Source organism: Triplophysa dalaica, chromosome 15, assembly GCF_015846415.1.
Source record: "Triplophysa dalaica isolate WHDGS20190420 chromosome 15, ASM1584641v1, whole genome shotgun sequence".
NCBI lineage: Eukaryota > Metazoa > Chordata > Actinopteri > Cypriniformes > Nemacheilidae > Triplophysa > Triplophysa dalaica.
In genome coordinates this window covers 18728805-18744670 of record NC_079556.1, presented here as the reverse complement: position 1 = coordinate 18744670, position 15866 = coordinate 18728805, and the positions used below count along the sequence as shown (strand labels likewise).

Below are 15866 nucleotides of genomic sequence, written 5' to 3'. Positions count from 1 at the left end.
CATCGCCTCTTACGTCTGACGTCACTCGCCCAGCACACCCCGCTACTTCCTATGCCATGCCAGATTCAGCTCAACCTGTATCCTGACTGGAATAGTGATTAGAAAACAGCGCTTTTTCTATATGAGACACGGACACATTTATGGACACACAGACGGCGGGAGAACAAGTTTTTATAAAGTGACGCGAACCGGTTGGGTGACGACAGACCACAGTCGATTCCGGTAGTACAGATTTCAGTGCGGATAAAACTCTTCATTTCAACCTTGTTGCTGCAGTCAATCACGAAACGGAAAGATAACATGACATAGTGTCGTATATTTATTCATATACATGAGCAGTTGGGTTTTCCGCTACTTTTTTGTTTTGGAATGACGTCACATTTCTAGGTGCGTGACGTCAGTGTATTCAGGACACCTTCGTAAAGACAAACTGCATTACCCGACACGGTGTGGGTGTTTTAGGGGTATCATGGGTAAGTTCCTGTTATTTACGTCTTAGATGATATCATGAGGACGTAATGAGCAGTCTTACCAAAAAGACACGTTTTACTGATGCCGCAAACCGGCTGTCCTTTGACAACAAACCCTTGTTTGATGATGCCCTCCTCGGACTCTACAACGAGTCCATTTGCGAAGGAATCTATACCACGCAGTCAGATTTGGATGGGCATCCATTGCCACAGGACAACATGACCCTGAGACTCCGGGACCCTTTAGATAACAAGGGCCCCGCTTCAGACCCTACATGCAACATGGACCCCAGCAAAAGCCCTGTTTCCGATGACATCCACACCAGCAATATAAGCCCAGCAGACTACCTCAATAACAGCGTGGGTCCGGACGTCCGGAAAGGGAACCGCTCCAGCTGTCCCAGACACCGTTTCGAAGTGACCACAGAGCTTGGACCTGAAGAAGTGAGATGGTTTTACAAGGAGGACAAAAAAACGTGGAAGCCCTTCATGGGACACGATTCTCTCCGAATAGAAATGATTTACCGCAGATTCTACGAGAGCCACGGTGCAGAGGAGATGCCCAGAGATGGAGGTGAACAGGAGCCGGCTGGGTCCAGAGCATTAATGGAGACGTCTGTTTCCACTGAGAACATGACTGTTGATGCGGTGTGTGTTCGAGGAGGACTGTATGAAGTGGACGTTAAAAATAAAGAGTGTTCGCCGGTATACTGGAACCGTAAGTTTAGCTCCTTGGTGGTTTTTGTTCTTCAAGTACTGAGTAGCAAAACTATTAAACACACACTATTTTTCATTGTTCTCTGAAATCTGGTTGTTATATGGTGATGTCAGATGTTATTTCCTGTCTGTTAGCTCTACTGACAGGTTAATGGACACTTCTTGGTCATCACACACTGACCTGTTCTCTAAATTATTAACGCGTGGACTTATTGTTCACCAAAAAAAGATTTACTCGCCCTCATATCATTTTAAACCCGGTGGACTTTTTGTCTTCTGCAGAACACAAAAAAAGGATGTTTTGAAGAATATTGGTAAACACCAACAGCATTGAACCCCATTGACTTCCATTGTGTGAACAGAATTAATATTTTCTCTGAACTATCCCATCAGTATTATTCTTGTGATCTTTCTACCTTTTGTGTTATATATTCAGTGTCCTGTAATGTTGTGGTAACGTTGCCTGTCTTGTATCCCCTCCATGTAGAACAGGATGGTATCCCCGTCATGAGAGGCCAGTGGTTCACTGATGGCACGTGGACCCCTGTAGAAGAAGATGAGAGCGACCTCATTGAGAAAGAACACCTGGCTTGTTTCAAAGGGGAACAGTTACAGGACGGTTTTGAGACGGACGTGCTGACCAGGACCGTGGACAAGCAGGATGGTGAGATAGCGTTTTTTCACATTTGTTTTATCTAATGAAGGTAAAAGTATAGAGAGATCATTCCTCCCGTGTGTGAGGATGATGCAACGTATTAAACAACACTTCATTATCGCATCTTTGGCAGGCTGTCAATTCCTGACAAGGTCACACCTGACAGTGTTGTTTTCTACTAAAAACAGTTTGACTGATATTTGATGTGACAACAACATCCTTTATTGCCGTTTCTCATAGTTGATAGTTCATGTCCTTTTTCATCAATTTATAGTTATAAAATGAACATTTGTATTCACCAATGCAATTATATTATATTCAGGTCATTGTTTGAATGCTCTCAAAGCTCTGGTCAAGAGTGAAATCTTTATTAAAGAAATGACAGTCAGGCTTTCTAGTGGATATTCAGGTAAAGGGATATCACGAAAGATTTCATGTCAAGATCTATTTAAGGTTTCCTCTTTTTTGAAGCTTTTGCTCTGTATAAATTCCTAATAAAACGTGTTTTATTTGAAGTGTAGGGAACTTTTGTCATGGGAGTTACCCACAAGAGTAACCCATGAGAGAAGCTGAATGTAGGTCTGCTTTAATTATCACAGTGCCATTTATCTAAAAATTGGGAGTCACATGACTGCTAATAGTACCAAAGGGACCTCAGTCTTATTCAATGACAGTCTCTGCTTTTCACATTAAATCTTCAGTCAATTACTTGCTTAAAATGAAAGTCTCTTAGGACTTTACAGTTACTTGTGGCTTGTGATGATACTGCATTGTATCTGTGCTAATGAAACTTTAATACTTTATCACGCTAATATTAGTATTGGACCATAACAAGTTTCACATTCTTCAGGTATGGTATGTTTTGTACATAGTTTGTAACACTATCTATCTCTCCCTGAACAACATGTTCCACACCACTCAGAACAAATCTTTGATCTTTATTTTGATTTACATCCTGTCAAGATGATAGATCCTATTGGCCGTGTTGAGATCCAAATGGTACAAATAATACAGCCTCACAAGGGGCATGACTCTCTGTTAAACTGCATGTTATACTTCTTTCATCAATTATTGATCATATTTACATGCACATTCTCTCACTCAGGCCATAATCTGGTCAGGCCTGTATTATAAAGGGGTTCACACACATACAATGTGCAACAAAAAACATACATTTTTGAAGCTCTCTTATTTGAATTATCAAAATACTAAGAAGAAGGTCAGTTTTTTATGATTGTTTCTATTCTTTATTTTTTTGACCACAAATTATGTTAACTGGAGGTAAGTCTGATTTTGTGTGTCAAACTGTTACGTTATGATTTGAGAAATATGTCTCCCATACAAAGTCCGTACAGTTTCATACCAAATGCTTTTATAACTATATATACTTTATAAAGGACTGTTTGTGTAAGCAGCGGTGTGCTATTCTGAGGATAATAACACTGACATTCATGTTTTTTTGCTCTGAGCTAAACATACATTAAAGGAAGAGTTCCCCAAAAATGAAAATTCTGTCATGAATTTCTCACTCTCTAGTACTCTTGGTCGAGCACAGAGAAAGATATCTGGATGGATGCTTATAACTTAACAGTTCTTGGACCCCGTTGACTATAATAATAGGAAAAATAACAATGGTAGTCAAAAGTGCTCCAGAACTGTTTGCTGTCCTGCATTCTTCAAAATATCTTCTTTTGTGTTCATCAGAACAAAGACATTTATACAGATTAAGAACAACTTGAAGGTGAGTAAATGATGACAGAATGTTTATTTTGGGGTGAACGGTTCTCTTACAAGCTAAAAGCTCTGCTTGTTTTCATTCGGGTGTCTGTAGTGATTGTGTAGTGTGATTGAGAGTGTGACATTTGTCAATAACATCATAACTGTGTTTTGGTTTGTCAGTTTTGTCCCACCTCCCCCCATTCTACCTTCCCTTTCTGTTCAAATGGAGCGGATATCAGGCTGGTGCTAAAGGTCACAAGAGAAAGAGATGTCAAGGTATTGCAGCAGCGCTCTATGTAGATCCTCATTTGACCTTTTCATGCCCCCCCCCCCCCATTAGCTTTAATCCCATTTCACCTGGTGTTATTTTAAATCGCCACTCTGTTCCCTACTGTTGTTCATTTTCTAAGGCTGCTTTAATTAGAATTGTATGTAACATGGATGCATACAATGTTTGTAATGTTGAACTTTAGACCGGGGGTATTTCAGAAAGCTGGTTATGTGACATCCCCGGGTTAGGTTTAAGGGTTAGTTAGCTGATAACCCCAAATTTTCTCTGAAGATAACCTACTCCGGAGCAGGTTATGTTCCAGGGTAAATTCATTTTAAGGGAATGTTATGTTACTAAGCTTTAGTGGTTGTCTGCGCATGTGTGGTTTTTTGATGAGGGTCAAGTGGGTGTGAAAGCACAGATTATGTATATTATAATTTTACACCTTTATTACAATTTCATTTCCATCGCAATTCAGAATTCACAACACATTTTATTATTAACTATATTATTTAACCTTTTAAAATAAATGATAAGCTGTTATTGTTAAACTTTATGTATTTATATTAAATACTGTATATACTTTGAATTAGGTTTATTAAAACATCTCCAAAATATCACTGGATAAATATACACGTTACAATTTGTAAAGGATGTTAATTGTGAAGTATTTTAACTGCAGAGCAATTGCATATTATTACTCAAATATTGCCTAAAGTGGACAAAAGATAGTTGTGCCCTAATCGTTAGAGAGCCAGATTTAAAACTCAGAGGTTGCAAGTGCCATTCCCAGGCTTGCAGTTACCAAGGCTATCCCCAATGGGATCACCTATGGCATACTGTTCACATAATTCCATTCTTATTTTAATTTTAAATGCATAATAAAGAAATACATTAAAAACTTAGACTTAAGTTTTTTCATACTCACTTTATTCCTTAAAAATGTCTTTCTGATACGCAGCCTCCTCCTACAGTTTAGGATTGAATGGCCTTTCTCCAAATTACAATGATAGGCTGTTTCCACCGTTTTTACCATTTGGAAAGCCATGGCCTTTTAGCAAACAAAGTCAAAGAAACAAACAAACTAAATGTATATGTATTTGAAAGGGACAATATAGGCAACATGATATATTGGACATGTGACTAGGCCTAACATTTTATACCTCTACTTCTGTCACAGCAGACATTAATTATCATACATAGTGAAGTGTACTGAAAAGCATTACACTTGTTTTTCCAAAACCCTGACCAATGTTTAATATGACTACATCAGCAATAAAGGCATTTCAGAATAAAGGCAGATTTTTTAAGGAACATACAGAGAAGAAACAAAGAGGTTTAATACTGCCCTCAAAATAAGCTATATGACCAAGTACATACACACAAGACAATTTTGGTCAAATACCATGCTAGACACGTTAAAATAACAGTTACGAAGATCTCAACAAATATAAACAGTATGTAACAAAGATAGCCATGATGAGTATATATTTTATGGTAGTATTAAAATAGTGCATATATATTTAAAATATTTAATAAAATAATTAACGTATAGCGTTAAAGACATCATTTAAATAATTACATTTTATGGTTTTTAATCCCATACTTTATAAACTGATGCAGATTTAAGTCTTCTGTGAAAATTCTAATTTATAACGTTGTTTTACATTCAAATGTTCCCGTGAGTGCGTGTGTTAACTCTGTGTATCTTAAAGGATGTTGTTTTTAAACGAGTACGCAAGGTTTGGGTTTTGGGTTTCAAGATTCAGGGTTTAGCTGACTGTAAATTAACTCTGCTTTCTGGAATACACCTGCGGGCCCTGATGAACATATGTTGCGTACACACAAAATGGGCAGTGTTTTATTGCTAAATAACACAACATAAGGCCGAAAGTTCACAAGCTGATCAGTAAATCAGGACGAAAGCACCCTTTTCCCTTATATTTTGATCTCCTGATATTCTGCCTGTTTTATCACCTGCCACGCAAAAACGACAAATTGGTTCACTTAGAAAAGTAAAATCACATCTCTACTCGACAAACCAAATGATTTGATGAACTATTTGTGATCGTGTGCAAACAATGTGGAATGTGAAATTTAATTAAGTTATAGTTAAACAGCCCCCAGCCTGAGTTTACAAACAGCACCTTAAAGCTTCTTTTTAAATCACTTGTTTTTGGTCTACTGTGAGCTTTCGTATCATACAGAGACGGCATGCAGTCAAACGTACAGAGAACCCTGTGTATACTGCAGCAGTAAAATCCCGATGAGCTGGTTTTTGACACAAACCCAGTTAACCCTCATTGACTTACTAATCCTACTGAGTCAAGTGTGTTCTGTTATAGTCTCACATAGATGCTGTTTGAAAAGGTTTAGGGTTGATTTTATCTTACAGGTCATTTATTCCAAAGATCCACAAGGGTACTCCATAACGTATTCAAACAGTCTATCCAAACTAAACAGTCCTGAGGAACCCCTCTGTGGCTTTTAGTTTGGCTCTTTGCTGCATAATGGGCTTATGTTGTGTATGTAGGTCAGTAGAATAGTACCACATGTCTATAATTGTGTGTCCTATGGAAAACACCCAATGCATGTGTTTAACTTCGTTATTACAAGGACTTCCAAAATGATGATGCCTTTACAAAGGATCCTTTTTCTAAAACGTATATGCAACTTTTAACCATAAATACCTATTTATAGTGTGCTTTGTGAGAAACTTAATACGCGTGATATTATCAATATAAACAATTATTAAACAAGTGATTTAAATATTGTCTGAAAGTATTTTATTTGTTTTATGTCAATAGGACTGTTAAACCTCATTTTAGATGCATTAACCTAAAGTGAAATCAATACACATTTTCATTGTATAGACATTTTACAAACTATTCAATGCAATAATGCTGTATTTGACTGATTAATTGACTAGTTTTGTCCGTTTTGACTTTTGAGATTATTGTTGGCCAATAGCCATGTTTTAAAGCGGGCGTAACACACTGGGTTACTGCCAATCTCATATTAATCTTGAGGACCTATAGATTGGTATTGCGATATCTTCGAAGAGTATTTGGTGTGATCACATCTATAAAAGATAGATAGATACAGCTTTACGATTGTTTCCGAAAACATACGGCGCACGTGGGGGGGGGAGGGGTAGGCTGAACCAAAGCAAGTGCGCATCCCTTGTCAACACAGACATCAGCTTCACTCACCGCATGCGGTTCATGTCCAGCATTTTTTAGCGCTGGGACGGTTCCATATATCAGTTTCAAACGATCTCCAGATTAAGCATCCACAGTTTATATAACAATCATCACCCAAATGCAGTGAACAAGCAAACACCTGAACTTCGCGAAATGTATGCTCTCTCTCTCTCTCTCTCTCTCTCTCTCCTGCTTACAAGTGAAAGTGATGTCTGCACATGCTAATTCTCCTGCTCTCATGTGGCCGTGCCGCGTGGTTTTCCGGGAGAATTGTCCAATTAGGGACTAAGAAAAGTTTTATATGTTGGAAAAATTCTGTTTTATATGTTCTAAAAAAACAGAAACCTGTACGATCGTTGGGGGAGTGTATCGAGCACAGAAATACTACGTAATACGCCCAATTAGTTTTTTGACAAGTTGACCATTTTAACCATGAGAAGACAGCACATTTAACATTGTAAAGAAGTCAGAATGCACGACACTTTGTTGCAGGGTCATTATAAAGGATTTACAGTTTCAAAAGTTTTATTCACTATTGTATCACTTCCAAAAATAGCTTTACACCCTTGTCAAAAGATAACAAGTAAAACACTTTTGAACTAAAAATGTTATACATTTTATGTGTGTGTGAGCTGTAATCCTTGTTTGAGTTGCTGTAATTCTAGGGCACTGAGCCTTAGACACCTGTGCAGAAGAGCAGCTCTGTGTAAACAACATTCATTCTTCACTTATTTAGTATTTTCGTATTATCTAAATTGTTCTCGTAATATTAAAAAACATTAATTTCAGAATCAGTTTTGGGTAGACAGCATCGGTATCGGTGGAGAAATGAAGTATCTGCGCATCTCTATCAATAATAATACCTCAGTTTGTAAAAACTGTTTATTGAAGTTACGTTTACTGCAGTGCTCTTGTAATGGCCCTTTATGGGGCAATGCTAAAAGTGTGAAGCACTTACATCAATTCTGTAAAGGCATGTTATTTGCTCTGTGTTTTTACAAAATTTTACAAACCGGGAGCTAGCCCTAAAGAGTTTTCAGTATTTCTGTATATCTGAGTTTAACTTGAACCAAACCCCCAACATTTGAATTTTCGAATGTATGTTATGAAAATGTTGGTAACTCAGAGCCGCTCTGCAACAGGTGAATGTTTTCTCATGTGATCCACCCGGTCAGATGCATTTTCACCTGTTTCCTCTACATTCTTAGAGAGAATAACAGGCTGCTTTTCAGTGTGCTCACTGTAAAAGATATTATACTGTCTTTAACATTTAACATTTAAAATTGTATACGATTGCGTCATTTTCCTTCTTCTGTCAACGACAACAGAAGATTTCTACAGGTGATTCTATGTTCATGCTTTTTCGTAACACTTCTGTGACATTTATTTGCATTTACATCATTAATAATTTCATAAGGATATGATCTTATTTTGTAAATGAAATTGAAACAGGACCCATGGGCCAAAACTGGTACACTGAAAAGACAGAATGTAGTTTTGCGCTATCTGTAGTTCCTGTTATTCTGTGACACTGTATTTCCTGTAGTTCCATGAAGCTACACTTCCTGCGGTTCTGTGTTACTTCCTCTGTGTGAACAGCGAACTTTAGCCATTGCAGTGATATGAATGTTACAGCTCTCTCTGTCACTGTGCAGCCATTCACAGCCTGCAGCTGAGCAACAATCATGTGGACTGGTACAGCACCGATGAGGTGTATCTGTATAGTGACGCCACTACATCTAAGATCGCTCGCACCGTCACACAGAAGTTGGGCTTTTCTAAAGGTGAGTAGCTGCAGTGCTGCATGTTGTTCAAGAAGAAACCAACACTGCGTATGACTTACTACTGATATAATTAATGGAATACTTCCTTAACAGGGATACTTCTCAGTTAATGTGTAGTTTTGTTCTCTGTGATAGTATACCGTACCTGTAATTATATATAATATAACGTTGTGATGTAATTTGTGTCAGCCTCCAGCAGCGGGACCAGACTGCATCGTGGATATGTAGAAGAGGCCTCGCTAGATGACAAACCTCCTCAGACGACACACATTGTGTTTGTGATTCATGGGATCGGTCAGAAGATGGACAAAGATCGAATCATCAAGAACACGGGCATGTGAGTGCTTTTTGAAGTTATTCGTCTGGCTCACGACATCACACAGCAGCATCAGAAGTTTAGAACTCTACACGGCAGCATCTTTTTCTAAAGAAGTTGCCGTTAGTTTGAAGATTCTTTAATCAAACCACATGTGCAGTCAGTTTTTTGTCCATAATGTTTCTTAAAGACACAAGTCATAGTTTGGTTTCTTGTGTGTCTTTCTGATCTTTGGAATATTAAAACGTTCTGTAAGGATTTCAGTTGCATTTGTTTGTGTGTGTGTGTTCAGGTTGAGGGAGGCGGCGAGGAAGATGGAGGAGAAACACTTCGCAGAGCAAATGCAGGAGCATGTGGAGTTTCTGCCGGTGGAGTGGCGATCCGAACTGGCTTTGGACGGCGGTGAGACAGTCGCCAGACCACAGCTGCTCCTATCACACATAACACAAACTCTCTCCATCTCCCTTTTGTCCACAAGCACACACACAGTCTTAATGAACAACATAAAAATGTTTGCTTTCACACTTGTAGCAGCTGTGCAAATGAAACAGAGCAAACAATGAAATGCATTAAGATGAAGAGTGTGATGATGTTAGAAAGCAGCAGTTCATGCTTGTATTTGGTGTTTGATTTTCTCCTTGTGCAGATACGGTGGAGTCCATCACACCAGATAAGGTGAGAGGTCTGAGAGATCTGCTCAACAGCAGCGCCATGGACATCATGTACTACACAAGCCCTCTTTATAGAGACGAGGTAACATGAAGGTTTACCAAAGCGAAAGTCAGAAGAAGGATTTTCATTGAATAATTTCCCAGAACGAAAATAACAACAGAAAGGTTTGAACTCTCCGATTGTCTTCCCCTCAGATCACTAAAGGTTTAACACAGGAGCTGAATCGTCTGTACTCTCTCTTCTGCTCCCGTAACCCTGAGTTTGAGACAAGTGGTGGGAAAGTGTCCATCATCTCGCACTCGCTGGGCTGCGTCATCACCTTCGACATCATGACAGGCTGGGATCCAGTGAGCTTCTGCCTGCAGGAACATCACGAGCACCTGGAAGGAGAAGATCTGCGCTGGACGACCAACGATGAGCGCCACCTGCTGGACGAAATGCAGCTTACTAGACAGAGGTGACAGTGTTTTACAGTTCTGTGAGGAATCAAAGCATTGCAATTTGACAATGGTAAACAACCTTTCAAAACAACTGCAAGTAAACAATAATAAATCATATAAATGTTTACCAGGTTACGAGAACTACAAGATCAACTTCAGAGACTGAAGGCCTCCACGCTCACACCCTCACCTAAGTTAAAGTTTAAGGTGATGTAATAAAACTCACATGTTGATGATGAGGAGGTTTGACAAAGACTTCTGCCTTTGACTAAAGTTCAAAGTTGAATTGCAGGTGGAGAATTTCTTCTGCATGGGTTCACCTTTGGCCGTGTTTCTGGCTCTGAGAGGGATTCGTCCTGGAAACACAGGAAAGCAGGACCACATCATGCCCAAGTCCATCTGCCCTCGTCTCTTCAACATCTTCCACCCGACGGATCCTGTGGTCAGATCACATGACTGTGTGTACTGTGGGTCAATGTGATGTGGAGTGGAGGAGATTGATTTGATCCGTCATGTTTTTTTCTGTCTGATAGGCTTATCGACTGGAGCCGCTTGTTTTGAAACATTACCGCAATATTGCACCTTTACAGATACACTGGTGAGTCTTGATTGGTCAGTCTAACTTAAACTCGAAAATAAATCCACTTAGAATCAGTAAGAACGTAGAAATATTTGAGATATATTTAGAAATAGAATGATTTATTAAAAATATGAATTCTTAAGATTATTCTTTTTATGACAAACCATGAACATTGATGACACTTTGTTCTCTGTAGGTGTAACACCATCATCCCCACTCCATATGATGAGATCAGACCTACATACTTAAACGTGAGTAAGGACGGCGTGTCTGACATAGAGAGCGTTTCCAGCCCCAGCACCTCGCCTGTGTTAGCCAGGAGACATTACGGAGATTCCATTACCAGCCTGGGAAAAGCCAGCATACTGGGTACATCTGACAACATACTGCATCATTTTTGTAAAGAGAGAAATGTTTAAAGTGATTAAAATAATTATCAACCAAGTCACTTTTAATGCAACTTTAAATTAAATGTATGGAACATACATCTTGTGTATATTTGCGTAACTTTTAACCTTGTTTGCATAGGTGCTGCGAGTATAGGAAAAGGCATTGGAGGGATTTTGTTCTCTCGTTTCTCTCGCTCTCCCAGTCTGCCAGCAGCAGTGGATTCTGTGATGTGTGACACAGAAGAAAGCCAAAACGATTTTGCATTTTCATCCATATCTCCATCATCCTCTCCTTTTGATACAACAGGTGTGTACACTGTTTTTTGTTGTCTTAATAGCGAGAAATAATAAACAAGTATGTGAGTCTTGGAAAGAATTAAATTTGATCCCTAAATCACTAAAATTAAAATTTATTTCACTCTTAAGTACTAGTATTGGTTTATTTTTGTACACTGGTGTTTTTAAGTCTCAAGTTTCAAGTCTTAGAAGAGCATAATAGCATGCATTTTCACACTTTGACATTTATAATCGGTCTGAGTAATTTTGGTTGTTTTGTGTTACAGTGGAGATGGAGCACCGCATTGACTTTGAACTTCGGGAGGGTTTGGTGGAGAGCCGCTATTGGTCAGCTGTTACCTCACACACGGCCTATTGGTGCTCTCACGATGTCGCTTTGTTTCTTCTCACCTTTATATACAGACAGCAGATGGTGAACGGCGAAGCTGTGTAGCACACGTGGCTTTTACAAACTCTCCAGATGAAACAGACACACTTGTCACCTGTTGCACTTTAACATCGGCTCTGGCACTTTCAAGAAGACTTACCAGAATGAGTTTGTTTGTATGTCTTCCCAAACAGACAGAGGTAATGCCGGACTATGGAAAAAGCATGTGCAGGTTTATACTCTAAATCTGGAATGACTTTAATAAAGCTCGAGTCCAAAGAACTCTGAAACACAATGAGACTCGTCTGTGTCCTGCACAAAATTCGCGAAAAAGAGATATTTCTTTACCCAGGCCAGGGGTTTCCCAAAGTGAGGGATGCAAGGCGAAGGTGGGGCCGCAAGATGATTTCAAGATTTTTTTATTTATTATTAGAAACATGATCAATTAGTGTAACAAAATATTAAAATATTTTTTTCTTTTTGACAAAAAGTCAAAAATAAAACTAAGCAAATAGAAAGCCGACCGCCTTTCAATTTGCTTCGCCTCGATCATGACCCCTGAGGTGATTACGTCACATTAACGACATCAGCAACCCCATTAGGTTAGGTGCAGCAATTCAATTTACAACTCCATGTTAAACATCCCCATATGTTCACGCAGATTATTTGTCAGACTTTAGGGTTGGCAAACGTTGGTTAATATCGACCAAAGACAACACAGGGAGGCCATCGGTGAAGCGCCGCAGTCAGAAAAGCCATCGATCTCAGGTACAAAAAGAGACTGGCGTTTGCATTAAAAGGACATCTATCAACACTCGAATCAGTTTGATGAAATGTGACCTATAGTTAATGGTTTATGTATAACAACAAGTAAAGTAATGAGCCAATTACTCTAAAATAATGTTATGTTCGACTTCTGTTGTGTTGTCATTATGCCTGTGTTTTTATAGACCTAATAAGTGCATGTGCACAGTTGCGTGTAACTTTTGTATACTTTAACAACCTCTGTGGATAGTGGGGGTCTCGAGTCACTGGCACTGTTCTTTAGGGGTTCGTGGGCTGAAAAGTTTGAGAACCCCTGACCTAGACTGTAATACATATATGCCCTATTAAATGCTGGCATTTATGTAATGTGTACATGAAGATATTTTTTAGATTATTTCGTTTGTTTTTCTAAATCAAAATGTGTGTGATCAGTATCTATTTATTGCAAAAGCATATGCAATAATATATTCGGACACGGTACCACCTAACACTGTTTTTTCACATAATGAGTTGAGACAAATGAGAAATAAACAAGAGCCCTTTCATTATTTTTAAAATGCTGGACATTTGGTAGAATAAAAATATATTTTGTGTCAAATAACTAAACTAAATGGCAATTTTAAAACAACTTCCAAATCAAATAAAAATGAGTAATACAAAAGTCTCTTTAATATAAACATTGTAAGCCTTTGTCTGTGCTTTTCCTAACCTTTCCTAATTTCTTTTTAAGAAATAGGCCAATCAGCATATCCACGTTTACCAAGTTTGCAGTAAACACAGCGTCCCCTGCTGTCCAAAACACGTATCGCGATTCTTTTAACATATTTCATATAATTCTAAAAGTTTTAATCTTTTTATCCCTACAAAAGGTACTTAAGGCGTGCATCATTGCGGCATTATTGAGCCTTACAATAGACCCATCGATAAATATTTATGAATCACTAAGCAATTTTTTTTATTTGAGTCCAAATCCTACTCATTGTTTGTTAGGATTAGGAAGCTTTATTGAGGAAACAAAATCTATGTTCTATATATATATATATAAACGTATTATATATATATATATATATATATATATATATATATATATATATAAACGTATTATATATATATAAAAGTATCATTAAGATTTTGGTGTGATGTTACCTGAACATGTTTTTGACATTGATGCTTTAGCACCAGTGTTGAAGCTTCCTCTTGGCTTTCTATAATGTACTGTAGCTGTATGGAAGATTTGTACGTGATGGGTTCTCGAAACTGTTCAAAACTTGTTAATTTGATGCCTCTGTTCATGTGTTCAGGAAGCGTTTGACCGTGAAGCACAAGTTTATTGACATGAAAAGCCGATGTTATAGAGTGGTCATGTTGATTGAAATGTATTGATGCTCCTACAGATTTGTACAGCTGCTGTACTTTTAAGAGGTTTCAGATGTCTTAGAAGTTTGATAACAATTGAAATGGTTCAGATTTAGTCCAATTGAACTAGACTGTTTTTCTTATGTATTTTCTTCATAGTCATCTCACTCTGTTGCATAATCATGTCTTGGTTTATTTATTAAGTAAAGGATATCCAGTCTCTATTGTGCTATCCTATAAATGTCAACAATTACAATGGCACTAGAGCTAAAAACTTGAAAACAACATATAGATGGTCATTTAAAGATCTAGAGTAAAGGTTACATAAAATTATTTTACTGTATTTGAAAACCTGTTTTGGATACAAAGTTACTTGATACTCGAACAACTTTGCTTTTTATCGTGATTGTTTTGTTCAGTTCAAAATAAAGGAAAATATAATGGACCGAGTAGGGGTTTTATTTTAGTTTGAATAATATGTTAAAAGAGGTTATATGATTTTTTTTCTTATTGTGTACATATTAATTTAGTATCTTTCGTCATTTTGATAATGGTTTTATATTTACTGTGTATTTAAAATGGTGAAGTGTATTTTTATTTATAATTTAATCCAGTTTCTTTTTTTCCAATTCATATATTTAATGCCGCAACATTTTTATTTAGTTTGAAGAAGCTTATTTTTTTCTGAATAAATTAAAAGTTCTTCAAATTAGTCCTTAATTTTATATGATTTCAATTAGAGATAATTTTTTTATAATTTTAGTTAAAATAATCCTGGTGTGGGATAAGTTACACTAGCTTTAACATTAGCTAATCAATATATCACACACGTTTAAAAAAAAGATAAATGTCTTTCAGCATGTATTTAATAAACTGGATGGTAAATAGCTATCTTTTGACACCAGATTCCTGTAATGTCAACCTTGGCCACTAGATGCCAGCCACTTTATGTTTTAATGTCACTTCATTTTCTAAGCAGTCCAAGTTGCTGCTCCTTTTACACATCTGTCCAAACAGCTACTAGCAGATTTGCATTTAGCCTACTTTCCATAACGTAAAGGCAAGAGTCTTTACATAGAGTCAACGTTCCTATTGATTCTTTAAATGCTTTGAGATTTGGTCGTGTTACAATTCCTAAATAAAGAATTTGTATTTCACATTAACAGAGTGTTTAAATAAATATTTCTGAATAATTTAAGGGCTTCTGTGGGACATTTTAGAGTAAAACACAATTGTAAAGTATTTAGAATGGTCTGCTCTTCTGTCAACCAGATGAGCTGTGTGTGTAACATCATTGCTCTTACAAACACTATACTGTGACTAACACCACCCCATCCACTTCATTCCCCTGCACACTGTCTTCTGCTGTTTACACGGTAATTAAAACACAGCCTAAAAAGGCAATGGCTCCCTTGCCAGACGCAGTGGAGGAGGTCAGAGCGCTGGGGTTATAAATTCTTCTGATGCAGTCCACGACTGTGCACCAAATTCCTGTGCTGGAGTGACCCAAAACAGCATGTATAGGCAAAAATAAATTACTCCAAACAATTTAATATAATAATAATAATTGCATTAATAAATTTGTTGCAGTGCACTAATATTTTTTGTCAATTTAGGCTTTAGTATAAGTTCATGAATTAAGTGTATTTGTAAATGGTTATTTTGCAGCTGCAAATTACACAATTATTAGTTCCAATTAAACTAAATGAATTAAATTGGACTTAATTCTAATTTTAAAAGAAATCAGGAGGCATTTCATTTAAAGTTTCATTATTACATGTCAAGGTTGCTTTTTAAACTTTAACCCAATTGCTTTTGAACCTCGGCCCTTATGAACATGTAAAGAAAAATTATAATAATCACAA

The 15866-nt window shown here is 37.4% G+C and overlaps 1 protein-coding gene across 2 annotated transcripts; it reads left to right on the top strand.

The window, feature by feature from the left end:
• Positions 1-4: 4 nt before the first annotated feature.
• ddhd1a (DDHD domain containing 1a) lies at positions 5-14446 on the top strand. Of its 2 annotated transcripts, XM_056767698.1 has the most exons (14): positions 5-1188; positions 1675-1851; positions 3742-3837; positions 8691-8819; positions 9009-9156; positions 9428-9537; positions 9782-9888; positions 10002-10264; positions 10379-10454; positions 10540-10689; positions 10781-10845; positions 11024-11196; positions 11356-11523; positions 11780-14446. In XM_056767698.1, exons 1-14 carry the CDS (start codon positions 519-521, stop codon positions 11944-11946), a joined length of 2499 nt encoding a protein of 832 aa, XP_056623676.1. In that variant the 5' UTR covers positions 5-518; the 3' UTR covers positions 11947-14446. The 2 variants fall into 2 exon arrangements, with proteins under 2 accessions (XP_056623676.1, XP_056623677.1); XM_056767699.1 differs by lacking the exon at positions 3742-3837 and having other exon boundaries at positions 11780-12175.
• Positions 14447-15866: the final 1420 nt, after the last annotated feature.

Excerpts from the sequence above, each read along its gene's own strand:
- ddhd1a (XM_056767698.1), top strand. The coding sequence starts at position 519 with ATGAGCAGTCTTACCAAAAAGACACGTTTTACTGATGCCGCAAACCGG. Across the intron at positions 3,838-8,690 it reads CAAGAGAAAGAGATGTCAAG|CCATTCACAGCCTGCAGCTG; the intron begins GTATTGCAGCAG and ends GTCACTGTGCAG. Across the intron at positions 10,265-10,378 it reads ATGCAGCTTACTAGACAGAG|GTTACGAGAACTACAAGATC; the intron begins GTGACAGTGTTT and ends AATGTTTACCAG.